Source organism: Ursus americanus, chromosome 22 (assembly GCF_024610735.1).
Source record: "Ursus americanus isolate L20-20 chromosome 22, mUrsAme1.1.p, whole genome shotgun sequence".
In the NCBI taxonomy this organism is placed as follows: domain Eukaryota; kingdom Metazoa; phylum Chordata; class Mammalia; order Carnivora; family Ursidae; genus Ursus; species Ursus americanus.
This window is the reverse complement of record NC_142148.1, coordinates 18420360-18434146: the sequence shown is the minus strand read 5'-3', so window position 1 is coordinate 18434146 and position 13787 is coordinate 18420360. Positions and strand designations below refer to the sequence as shown.

General features: G+C 38.3%; 1 protein-coding gene across 1 annotated transcript in view; it reads left to right on the top strand.

The window, feature by feature from the left end:
* TOP1 (DNA topoisomerase I) overlaps nt 1-13787 on the top strand; it is an 88359-nt gene that overhangs the window by 40404 nt on the left and 34168 nt on the right. The window contains exons 4-8 of the mRNA XM_045804624.2: nt 3256-3379; nt 4819-4874; nt 7877-7972; nt 8968-9043; nt 12441-12553. Of these exons, the coding sequence (XP_045660580.1) occupies nt 3256-3379; nt 4819-4874; nt 7877-7972; nt 8968-9043; nt 12441-12553 (465 nt within the window). The remainder of the gene's footprint in view (nt 1-3255; nt 3380-4818; nt 4875-7876; nt 7973-8967; nt 9044-12440; nt 12554-13787) is intronic.

Sequence of the window (13787 nt, the reverse complement as noted above, 5' to 3'; positions counted from 1 at the left end):
TTAGTATCGTGTTCAGGACTTCATAAACCCAGTTAAGTCTACAGTGGGATGCCTTGTGCCACAAGATGTCCTCAGTCCTGAATCATCTGAACTCGCTTAGTATATAAAAATCCATACCTGCTCTCTTTTATCTGAACAGTTGGGAATAGAGGAGAGTGGTTTCCTTTGGAAAGGCACATTGATAGTTCCATCTCATTCTGGTCTCTGATTAATTATGACCTATAAAAGGGTTACTACTCTAGCAGGAACTTTGAATTTCCTGAATAGATTTCTCTCTGGTTAGTAGGCAGAGGAAGTATGATTGACTTTTTTCACTTTCCTGGGGGTGGCCTGGGTACTGTGTCATTGCTTTGTCATTTGCTGACTTCTTCCCTGATCTCTGTTTGGTGTGATAATGAACAGCAAAGCTGAAAACTCGAGGGCTGTGTATGTACTTACAATGCTGTGTATACAGGTAGGTGCCCCAGAAGGCCAGAAAGCCAGTTGCTAGTGAAGCAGACCAATGTTCTTTCTAGGAATTGCTTTCATTGAGAAAGAGAATGGGGGAAGGTAGAACAGAGAGGAAGATCGAGCATTCCTAAACTTAGATTCCTGAATCAACCGTGTATAGTTTCATGGGAAGACAAAATAAGGAGCAGCTATCCCAAAGGGTTTATCATTTCAGATATCCAAGATCTTTGTTCTAGAAAGTTTATACTTGATGGTAAAATAAAGTTTTGACCTTATATGTCAAATCTCAGACTTGCCATGCATTTGTCTCCAACACCAGTCTACTTTAAGTGGTAGGTATCAGTTTCATGGACATGTGATGGTACTGATTTAGCAGAAAGTGCTCTGAACTTGGAGATGGAAATACTGAGTTAAATCCAAATGCCAGCTTCCCTTCTTTCTAACATTGTAACTTTGAATTAGACTTTGAACCACTGTTTCTAAATCGGTCTAAGGGGACAATAAAATCTTCCTCACAAGAGTGTTGTGAGGATTGAATGGAATAATGTATATAAAAACACCAAGCACAATGCTTTCTTATAAAGTGGGAGTCTTTCTTACTGTTTATGTGGGGAGGTATTTATCCATCAGTATTGTGGATGTAATTGTTCCAAATTGTGTAGATGACCATTAATTCCTTCTACAATTAATGTTTAAAATGCACAATGCTTGTGTAATGGAATAGTAAGCTCACACACCTTACTGGTAATAGGATTTCATACATGTAAGCTATGATCTCATATGTGTAAACTCCTGAAGAATCCGTTGGAATCTCGGCAACTTTGCTGTTTCATCAGTCATTCTAAAGCTGGAGAGTTTAATGAGAACTGGAAATAAGCGTGCTAATGAAGTTGGGAGCCATTTTTCTACAAAGTACAGGATAATTTTTTGGTAAAACATTGCATTTTGGTAAAAACAGATTACCAGAATACGCTGAGTGGAGAGTGACATTGTAATTGTACTGAGAACAAGAAGCCTGGTGGGAAACTTGGTGCTGGAACTAGGCGCAGCCGTCATGAGTTAACAGGAAAAGTTTGCTTATGGAGAAACCTGTTCTTCATTATGTGGCACATCTAAATAATGTCCTAATAAGAGCAACATAGAGGGAGGAGTATAGAAACAAGGGAAAGTGGGCATTGTTTTCTTTCCATCTGACAGTTCCTGAATCTTCCTAAACCTGTAGTCCTTTTTCTTCTAGTCCCTCTGTCCTCCTGCTTCTGCTTATTACCCAAATGCCTATCTTGAGTTGAGACTCTTTTCGTGCACAGAGATGTATGTGACAGCAGATGCTTTTCTGATCTAGGTTCTGTGGCTCTCACGTAACTGGTTGCCATCATTTGTTTCTCCCTTTTTTGCCTTTGATGTGCCCAGGTGTGCTGGCGAAATGTCTTTAGAACAAACTCCATGAGATAGACATAGCCTTATGAGCTCATTGCTGGTAAAATCTACTTTTTCTGGGCTGAAGGCTAAATGTGACAGATGGGAAATGCAATCTGTGGTGGCGGGAAAGGCAGGAACCGATGCTGACGATTGGCCTGTCTCTGTCAGCTGGGGTTGCTGCCAGCTCTCCTGCGTCTGGGGTGGGCTCCCCAGTTCATAGCATTTGAATTCAAGTCCCTTTTGTTAACTTGTGGAATATGTCGGTTGGTGCAGTGGACAGGTTCCTAAACTGCCTGCCCAGTGCACTGAAGAAAACAGTTCTCCAGTGTTCTGCCACCCTAAACTATAGCTTGTGATTTTTGCTTATTGCCTCTTTAGTCTTTGTCCACATGCACACTTTTATATGGTTGCAGTCCCTTTATATATTCCCGTTCCTCCATGCATGGCCATAAACATTGTCCATATATATTCATAGGGCTCACAAAGTGTAGCATAAGAGCTATGTAATTAGATACATCACAGGTTCCCCATTTTGTTCCTTACTAAGGTTGTATCTCCTTTCTTGGTGGTTTTTGTTTGTTTGTTCTTACTTGTTTTTTGTTATGGAAAACATCAAAATGAACATCATTTGTAATGTTATTTTCCAAAGAAATTTCCAGGAGCTAGATCCTGGGGTATGAGCCTTTTTAATGGCTCTTGCTTTCTAATGTCATATTTAGTTTTCCAGAGGAGTAGTGCCTTTACAGTGCTTACCAGTATGTCCACAAACCCCTTTAAAAGCAAGGCTTTTAAACCTTTAGCGCAGGACATGTCTTTACTTTTAGCTAGGTCTTTTCTTATTGTGAAGGAAGGACCAAGCAGGGTTTATAAGCGCCATCTAGAAGTAACTAGCTTTTCCTAGTTAAAGCTAGCAGGAAACATCTACTGTGTTGTTGGGCTGTTCACTGCGCAGAGCCACCAAATGCATTTTTTGTGTGTGAATTGTTTTTATTTTCTCACATCAGATTTGAAAGCTCAGTTTAGAGCTTTCATCCGTCATAGTTTTTGCTGGTAGAATGTTGTAGAAACAGTGGGCTTACTGTATATTCTTAGTCACTTAAAAAAAAGTCCTGGTATGTTTAGAATGACTACGTTTCTCTATTTGGTTCCTTTGCTCCTTCAAAAAAAATAAAAACATCAAACAAGATAAAGTCCAGTTGCCAAGAGCCTCTACTTGAACCTCTCTGTCAGTACTGTTTATTTAAAGCATTGTAAGTTTCCATGGTTTCATGTTATCCTAGGCTATCTTGTGAGTTGATCTTGTGAAATAAACCCTTGTGGTCCCTACTCTGGGCTAACTCTTTGTGTCTTTTTTTTTTTTTTTTAATTTTTTAAAACTTTTTACAGCGAACATAAAGATTCTGAAAAGAAACACAAAGAGAAGGAGAAAACCAAACACAAAGATGGAAGTTCAGAAAAGCATAAAGACAAACATAAAGACAGAGACAAGGAAAAACGAAAGGAGGAAAAGGTACAGAATTTTCCAGTGGGGAAGGAAGAGCTGTGGGTTTCACTTTTCATTTTCTTTATCTTTAAAAGCAAGTAATAAAAGTACCCTCACTGCACAGTAAGATCTCTTGGCCTTTGAGTGAAAAGGTCTCTGTCAGGAGACTTCAGCATCAGTCATAAACTATGAAAACCAAAGCCCTTTACCACTGGATTTCACAAGACCAGATCTATCCATATCATTATCTTACTTTAAATGGCAAATGGGTAAATTAAGAATGTAAGGTTTCTAGAAATGCCATTGTTCTTTTATGGGGAAAATTCTGGTTTTGGGAGAAGGCCTAGGGCCATGTTGGTCTTCTGTTGAATGAGGTCCTTCCTGAGTGGAAACTTAGTGATGCTGGTGCTTTTGTGGCTTTTGGTTCCAGCATAACTAGTATAAGCCTTCTCAAAATCTCTAGGCTCATCTGGCGACAAATGAGGGGTATGGTGTGTAGACTTTAAAAAAAAATCGTTTTGAGGCACCTGGCTGGCTCAGTCAGAAGAGCCTGTGTGATTCTTGATCTCAGGGTCATGAGTTTGAGCCCCAAGTTGGGTGTGGACGTTGCTTACATAAATAAAAAACTTTAAAAGTTTTTTAATCTTAAATAGAAAAATAAAAATAAAAAAATATTTTTAGTTTCTAAGAAAGTGATTTTGGTACTTGATAAATTCAGGCAATATGAAATAGGGAATATGATGAAAATTACACCTTCCTTGGGGCGCCTGGGTGGCTCAGTCAGTTAAGCATCTGACTCTTGATCTCAGCTCAGGTCTTGATCTCAGGGTCGTGAGTTAAAAAAGAAAAGAAAAGGAAATTACACCTTCCTTTTACCCCTTGCTCATTGTCCTTTATCTTTCTCTTTCTGGAGGTAGCCACTATACTGACTATTTTTTTGTATTCTTCCAGAGATACCATATGTGTGTGTGTGTGTGTGTGTGTGTGTACATGCATGTGCATACATATATATGTGTATCCTTTTGTATGTCTGAAGATTTTTGAAAGACCAAGTGTCTGGGAAAGGAGGGGGAATGTGAGTGTACTTTGCCTAAATCAGAGAAGGCAGGAAACAGACTATTCCGTTTTGTTTTGTTTTTTATTTTCTCTGCACTACCAAGGGCAAGTCCTTGAGAGATAGAGTATATTTATTGGGGGGGGGGGGGACCTGCCATCATTTAAAGGTAAAAAGCTGCCATTTTGAGGGGAAACACTTCTCAGTAAATTGGATGATTCACCCTGAAGAACTGTAAAAAACGAGTCTTAGGAAAATGTGAAGACCTTTGCTTCACTTGTTCAGTTTTGCTAATAATACGAGTAAGTCTGCAATCAAGATGTTCCAAGAATTGAGGCCAGATGTTCTCAAATGAGAGAGAGGCTTTTTCTTTAGTCCCTTCAAGGTACTAATCAGTTACTATTATTTTCAGGTTAGAGCCTCTGGGGATGCAAAAATAAAAAAGGAGAAGGAAAATGGCTTCTCTAGGTAAGACTCTTCTACCTTGACTGCTCTTTCTCTTGGCCAGCTGTGCATGTTGTAGTGTTGTCTGAACTTACCTAAAATGTACTGACCTGGCCACCTCTAGGTTTCCATGGAGGTTTGCAGTGAGAGGACTTGGTCTAAGCTAATTTGCCCATCTCTGAAGTGTCATTTAGTGAAACTGACCAGCACATTTCCCAGAAGGCTATTTTGAGTGGAGAAGATTGACAGGAAGAAATTTCTAGAATTCAGATACAATTTACATACCAGAAATTTCACCCTTTAAAAGTGTACAGTTTATTGGTTTTTAGTGAATTCACAAGGTTGTACTACCTTGCCCTACCCTACTCTTAATTTCAGAACATTTTCATCTCTCCCAAAAGAAACATCATAGTCAGTAGTAATTATGGAGTATCCTGAAAAACCCTATTTTGAATTCCTCCTTAGTAATACAATATTCCTTCCCCCATCTGCCCCCCCAACGTAATCCACAGTTTTGCTTTCTGTGGTTTCGTTTAGCCATGGTCAGCCACGGTCAGGAAGTAGGTGATCTTCCTTCTGACATTGTCAGAAGGTCGGTAGTAGCTTAATGCTATGCCACAATGCCTGTGTCATTCACCTCACTTCATCTCATCACGTAGGCATTTATCACACATCACAACAAGAAGGGTGAGTACAGTACAATAAAATATTTTGAGTGAGGAAGGGACCATGTTCTCATAAATTTTATTATAGTGTATTGTTCTGTTTTTATTATTAATCTCTTGCTATTCCTGATTTATAAATTAAACTTAACCATAAGTTTGTATGTATAGGAATAATTATGGTATATATATAGGGTTCAGTACTTCTCATAGTTCCAAGCATCCGCTGGAGGTCTTGGAATATATGCCCTGCGGAAAAAGGGTGACTACTGTATTCTGAGGCTCATCTATAGTCTATAGAAGCTTACTTGGTCTACGTTTTAGGGATACGTGTAGAGTTGAGTAGAAATACATGATCTCTTTTCAAGAAGAGGAAAATGCATACAATCCAGAGGTCAGTTTTTCTGTACTATTTTTGCCATTTTGATTGTTTTCCTCATCTGCCTCAACTCCCTAAAAAAACCCCAGTTTCATAAGTTTATGTTCATATATTTTCACTTGCTCCATTGAATGACAGGATGGATTTCCTAGGAGATGTTGGAGGGGTTTGCATATTGACTAGAATAAAGTGTTGGGGTGTTTTGCTTCCTTGAAAATCTGAACTATCAGTTTCATTTGGGAACATTTTTTAAAATTCTGCCATGTACTCTGAGTCCCTTGACTAGGAGAAATAGGTGCCCTCTTCAGGCATGTTTTGTAACTGTTTTAGGAATGCGGAATAATACAATTTAAGAAGCATTAGAGCTGCAAACTACCCTAGGTGTTCTGATTTCTTAGATAAAGTGAGTACAGGGTGGCTATTTTCTGCCAAGAGACCGCCTCGGACTTTTATAAACTAACACTAAGGTATGAATAGACTTTATGGACTTGTGTGTCGTCCAGGATTCAGTTTCAGACTTTCCACGTTAGAAGATCAGGAATGCAGTCTTCCAGGCACGGGTCTCTGTATTCCCTTTGCTGGACTGCTTGCTAGCTTTTGCATGTTTGTCTTTGTAGACAATCCAGATTTTACTGGGCGGAACACAGTTTTCTGATAAATTGTTTTAGAAGTTCTTCCTTCAGGCCTAGTAACTCTTCCCACATGTTAACTTCACCCATGACAGTACTAGGATCTAACATTTACTTAACTAGTTGGGTCAGTGGCACTGTTGCTTTCCTTCTGGTACAAAGAGTTTGGAGATACTGGACTCGATGCTTTGCTAGTGATTTCCATGGTAAGGGGAAGCAGCTATAGAGATTGGCATTTGAGGAATGTGCAGAAGTAAGAAAAGCTAATCTCTTTAAACATTCAGATTCTGAGTCAAGCAAAGGGATCCAGTATGCTTAGGGAGTTTGGGGGGTGGTGGCATTGAAACCCCACAAATATCTTGACTGTTCTTGGCAGCTGAATCTGGATGCTTATCCTTTGGACCCCATAGAGACGGACAGTTTCATGTTGGGAGGCATTCTCTGTACTGAGTTATTTAGCTTCATAGGTGCTTCTGGCTGTGAATGGTGAGGTTCTGCCTAGATGTGTCAGGCCAGGGAACATCCCAAGGCTGCGATGATTGCTGGTCCCATGGGTTTTTGTTTTTGTTCTTTTCCTCCACTTGTTCCTTCCTCTTTCTGGTTCAAAATAGTTGTCTAACAGAATGATCTTTTTATATTCATAAGGCAAAACGTCTTAATAAAAATAGGGCAAGGCACTCTTCTGTGTATAAAGTAAGTAAACCAAGGGAGGAAGTTGAACAATGACTAGACTTGGTTTGGAACGGCTTCAGTTTGTTTATGGCCTCTTCTCTCATTTAGCATATGCCCTTCTTTTGTTGTAATGTCAGCTTAGTTATTTTCCCATGTAACTAAGGTTAGTTTCCATTAGAACTTTGAAGTTCAAGTTTGGGAAATAAATTTTTATTCCCTTCCATATAAAAGCTATATTTAGCTTTTGGAGTACTAAAATAGTCAGTTTGGATCATTTGAGGATTTAGATACATAGTAGATCCCTTGAGGATTTAGATATATAGTAGATCCCTCCTGCAAGGTGAGGGAACAATTTAAGTTTGTTCCTGTTGTGGGTTGGGTGGTGCTGGCAAAGGCAGCTAAGATACAATAGAAAAGAATACTGATTTAGATTAAGGAGTCCTGATCCCAGATCTTGATATTGCCTGTTCATCTATAAAGTGAGGACAGTACTGTCTACTTCACGGGGTTTTAGTGAGATATTAAGTGAAAAGAAGTGCTTAGAGAAAACCTTTATAATGTGTACAAATGCATGCTGTTAATCCTTATATTAGCTCCTTCTCAGTGAGATGATTTATTCCTACTTTAGATTATTTAACATAATGTAGATGTTCCCAAACTCATTAGTTTTTTTTTCCTCTTTAGTCCACCACGAATTAAAGATGAACCTGAAGATGATGGCTATTTTGCTCCTCATAAAGAGGACATAAAGCCTTTAAAGAGACCTCGAGAAGAGGATGAGTGAGTATTTTTTTTTCTTTGATTTTTGAAAACAAAAAGGATTTGTTTAAAGAATAAATGTGATGTAGGTCTCTCCAGTACACAGAAAAACTGCATTAATTGACTTCAGTCATTTGGAATTTGTGATTAATGGACTGGGCAACGTATTTATCTTTGACTTATGAGATGCAGGGTTTGCTAAGCAAATAAGTCGTGTATCTGAGGCTTAGATGGAGAATATACATTTTTATTATTTTTTCATATTAAAAAGGTAATGCCTGTTTATTATAAGAATTTCAAATAATACAGAATTCATAAAGAATATTTAAATTATTTAAGTTGCCTTAAATTTATTATCACCTACCACAGATAATTTTTCACTGTTAAAGCAATTTTTCCTAGCATCTGTGCCTGCCAGTGAATCCTAAGTGATGGTTCAGTGTATAGAGATAATAAAATTGCTCTTATGACAGTTATTTGAGGCTTATGTGTACCTCTTTCTCAGATTCCGTGAGGTTAAGTTCTATTCCTTATGTTCAATCTTGTATAGCTTATTATGCTTCAGGAATCTACAGAGGATTTATGGTAGAAAGTGGATGAAAGAGAGGAAATACTTGGTGAACTCATTTGTATTCATTTAGAATGCATACAGTATTTCTTTCCTCCCCTTTCCAGCCGAATATTATTTGTGGTAGCCATTGTTGCACTGGGCATTTGGTTCCCAGACTTTCATCTTCTGGTGGTGTCTGTTCCCATAGATAGCCTTCCACTCCCCTTCTCTTCTAGGCCTGTGTATAGTCTGAATTGTTTGTTTTGTTCTGTGTAGGACTATAACTGTTGGTCCTTGGTCAGGCCATCTTTCTCCATTCCTGTTCTGACTGTAGAATGTCCGCTCAAGAATAATGGTCATACCTGCATTGGAAGCCTCTAAGAGGAGTTTTGGAGATCGTGATCTTGTTGGTGAAAAGTACTATGTCAAAGTTGTGTTAATTGCATATTCGTATTCCCCTTTGTAGTGCCGATTATAAACCTAAGAAAATTAAAACAGAAGATATCAAGAAAGAGAAGAAACGAAAACTGGAAGAAGAAGAGGTTAGTACAGAGACTGTGGCCCTTGGAGGCTTGGGTTTGGCGTAGGGAGTCTTCCGTAAAATAACTTTTGAAGGCAGATGAGTTTTAGGGAATGTATTGGTCTGTGGTAGAGGAAACGGTGAGAAAAACTCGTAGATGTGTAATGGTGGCCGTGGCACTGAGTTTTAAGATCTCTCTTAGCCTTCCAAGGTGTCTACCCATAGTGCTGCTGCCAGCTGATGTTTTTGGAGAAACTACACCATTTTCATACATGCAGAGGAAGTGTTAACAAGAAATAATACTTTGGCTTTCAACCTGGAAGAGTTTTCCCTAAGATTGTTTTTTAGCACTCATATCTAGCAATGCTTGCTCATCACTCACTTTGGGTAACTGTGTGTTTAAAGTCCTTTAATTGGGTGCCCCTTGGACATATGATGAAACCCAAGCTCTTTACCACATACCACAACTCCTCCCAGTCTGACCTCTGCATCTGGTGCCTTCCTTCATCTTGTGCCTCTTCTCTAAATTAGCTTGTTCAGCCACACTGGCCTCCTTTGTTTCTTTTCCACACTGGATTCTTCTGTGCTTCAGAGCTTTATGTGGCACATGCTGTTCCCTCTGTCTGGAACACACATGCTCTTCCTCCCTTCTGGCTTATCACCTTCCTTAAAATCTCAGCTCAACTCAAGTACTTTTCTAGGGGCTCTATTTTATGGTTGTGGTAGGTTTAAAAATACAATAATATGATTCCTTTTGACACTTGCTGTTTCTTGTACTAAAGAGTTGTTAGCAAGTAATTCAAGAGAGGGATGTCAGAAATTCACAGGAGTCTTAATCTTGCACTCTCCTAAGAGAAGGGGTTGAGTGAGTTCTTAGCTCTTGTGGTGCATTTGTGGTTAGCCTCGGTCATGGGTAAAGTGGATTCACAAATATTAAGTCAATAGCTCATCGAAATATGAGAAGTAAAGATAGTGATAGTAGGGAGCAGTGAGTTTTAAGGGTATTGCAGTAGTAGTAAGAGTGATAATAACAAAATCAAATGTAATAGATGCTTACCATGTGCCAAACACTATTAATGCTTTATATGAATCATTTCATTTAATCCTTACAACAGCCATTAAGAGGTAAATATTGCTACTGTCTATTCTCTGCATTTTATAGATGCAGAAGCTGAGGTATAGAGAGGCTGAGATCGTTTGCCTGAAGTCACACAACTACTAAGTAGTAAAGTCAGGATTTGATCCCGTGTAGTCTGATGCCGGAACCAGTGTCCTAGCTACATGTTATTCTGTCTCCTGTGTGATTTTGCTGATCTTTTAACTCCTCAGGAAGGAAGAGGGTCTTTAATGAAATCACATTAAGACTATTAATGAAGGGGTACCTGGGTGGCTCAGTCAGTTGAGTGTCTGCCTTTGGCTCGTGTCATGATCCTAGGGTTCTGGGGTCGAGCCCATGTTGGGCTCCCTGCTCAGTGGGGAGCCTGCTTCTCCCTCTCCCTCTGCTTGTGCTCTCTCACTCTGTCAAATAAATAAATAAAATCTTTAAAGATATATATTAATGAGTAGGTGAGCCATAGAGAGATGGTCAGGTCCTAGATTTAGAGAACTGGTTTTTCTGACAACTAGTCTGTTCTTGGCAGTTCCAGTTTATGAGCACCAACTCAAGGAGTTAAGAGTAAAACATAAAAACTCCAGTTTTATGTAGATGATCAGTACAGACTAGTCAGTAAAGAAGTGTAAAACTTCAGCTTTCCATGCTTTCTGTATGCCCTTAAGCCTTTGTTCCGTTAATGTAAAATACTACCTTTCTCTGAGTTCGGAAGAGTTAGTAATAACTATTTTAAACCATTTGGGAAAAAAGGACACTTTTTTTTTTTTTTTTTCTTTTCAGCAGCCCTCTCCCTGCAGGGGGGAAAAATGCAAGCTGAAAGACTTAGAATTAATACACGGTCTTCTTATGGCTGGGACCCTAGATGGCGGGAGCAGTCCTGAAACTTCACTCACTGGCTATGGTTTTTTTTCATTTCTGGGAATTGTTCTGAAGTTTCTCAGTGACTGATTATCCCATTTTGAGGCTTGAAAATATACAGTGTAGCCAGTAGTTTCCTGATGGGACCATCTGTATGCCTGTTCAGAAGCTGTTCAGAGAGAATGTCTTAACTGAATAACATTTCCCTTTCCTGTGGTGTGTTTCAGGCTAAATAGTAAACATTATCTGAATTAATATGATTCTCTAGTACTTTCTTCTCCCCAAAATACTTGTATATTGGTATTCTCCGTTCCTATTTTAAAATATGTTTAATATTGTAGTCATTCCCTTCCTTCTACCCCAAAGATCATTTGCTTTAAAGTCCTGAGTTATCTGGATTGCTGTCCTGTCATGTAGTCCTAGAATGTTTTTATATTCCAGTCATTCCCATGAGTCACACTATGATTTTTCTGGTAAACTTGGGCTCTCTTCATGGTCAGTAGCAACTATATGACCTTGTTTGAACAGGTGAACAAGCTTCCGTTTCAGAGTTTTACTTGATTATAACTGCATATGTCAAATCAAAGTGTTTATATAAAGGTCTTTCAAGCTCTGCCATTCTGTCACTGATTTTAAGATGACTCAAAACCACTTTTCATAGCTATATAAAACTTGTTGAATAAAAAGTGATCTTGGATAGTTAAGACAAAGGAAAATATTCTTTAAAAGAGTTTATATCATGTGCGGCAGGACCCCCACTTGTTGAATAGCACATTTTTGTCTGGATGTACGTGTTTCGAGATTTATCTCCTATGTTAATTATATTTGTGCCACAATGACAGCTCATGTGGGGTCATAGTTCAAAGAAGATCCATAAAGAAATACTATCATAGGAATTGGTAATTATTTTAGGACCTCCTCAGCACTTGTTTACTGCTTCCTGACTTTGTGTATGCAAGCAACAGTGATAGGAAGTATTCCCCCACAGCCTTTCTCAGATTCAGTCAGGAATTTCCTTTCAAATTATATATCCTGTAAATACAAGGTCTCCTGTTCCCATTATTTGATGGTGTTCGAAGAGGTTTAAAGATGAATAGATCTAAAAACAAGTGAGGATAATACACTGGGATTACTCTCTATAACAGTGCTTTCCCAAACATTCCTCTGAGGCTAAAAAAATATATAATTTCCCAGGCTCTTCCCATGCAAAATGAGTGTTTTTAACTACTTTCTCAGGTAATCATTTGTCAGGGAGTTTTGGGAAATACTGCCCTAGAGAAAAAGACCAATAAATTTTCACTCCTCTGTCAAGTTTGAGAGCATTAGATTTTAAGAACCTCTCCAGTTTTAATATTCTGTGATTCCAGTTTTTCTTCCTAATGGCCCCTCAAAACTAACTTATATGTGGTTGGTACTTACTTAATTGCTTTCTTACCATGTTTCTTTGTAGGACGGTAAATTGAAAAAACCCAAGAATAAAGAGAAAGATAAAGATAAAAAAGTTCCTGAGCCAGATAGCAAGAAAAAGAAGCCGAAGAAAGAAGAGGAACAGAAGTGGAAATGGTAACATCGCAGCACTGGGTTACAGTGTCAGCTCTCGGATTCCACAGCCTATTTAAACAAGAGTGTTATTAAAATTTAATAGCCTGATGTTTGGAGGAGGAGGGAAGTACTTAAAAAATCTCTCCAGAATAACAACATTCTGAAATAAGTTTTCCAGTTCATAGTGAGAAGGCTAACTAGCTCTCAGCCTATTGGATCTAAAAACTAGGTCCTGCCCTGTTGAACAGAATGAACTATGGAAGTAAACTGCATGTGTCTGTAGGAATATGAAGAAAGTTGCATTTGAAATGATAGGGAATGGGGCGACTGGGTGGCTCAGTCGTTAAGCGTCTGCCTTCAGCTCCGGGTGTGATCCCAGGGTTCTGGGATCGAGCCCCGCATCAGGCTCCCTGCTCGGCGGGAAGCCTGCTTCTCCCTCTCCCACTCCCCCTGTTTGTGTTCCCTCTCTCACTGGCTGTCTCTCTCTGTGTCAAATAAATAAAATCTTAATAAATAAATAAATAAATAAATAAATAAATAAATAAATAAATAAATAAAATGATAGGGAAAAAATTAAAAAATGACAGGGAAAAGACGGATTATTTTATAAATCCTGTTCAGGAGACTGCCTATTTGTTTAAAAAAATAACCTCCACAAGAAAATCTGGATGAATATTTTAAAATTGTGGAATAATGAAGACCTTTGAGGCAGGACATGTGACCAGAGCCATAAGGAAAAGATTTACAAAAGATTTACAAAATCGATACATCAAAATTAAAGTGTTGTATGTGGCAAACAAACTCATGCCATTAAAAAAAAAAAGGGAAAATATTTGCACTACAGAGGGCTAAGATTCTTAATGTGAAAAAAAGGTCTTTTAAAAATGAAAAGAACAGTCCTAGAAAAGTGATCAGTAAACATCTTAAAATATGGGCAAAGAAAAATGCCAAGAAAATAATGAATGATAAATCATTTTGTGTAATGTCTCTTAGATTAGGAAACATTAATGAATATCAGAATATCTAGAGTTGTGACTGAGAAAACAGGTGTCCTCACTGGGAGTGAAGATTCAGTCTTTATGGAGGAGACTAGCAATAGCAGGTTACTTTTGAGATGTGTGTGTAGGTGGGAAATTTTGTTTTTTATTTAATAAATTCTGGTGTTTGGAATTTTGAAATTAAGTATTTTTAATACTGGTACTTCTTAAAACTTTGTATGATTTAACTACTGTACCAATTATACATGATTTGTATT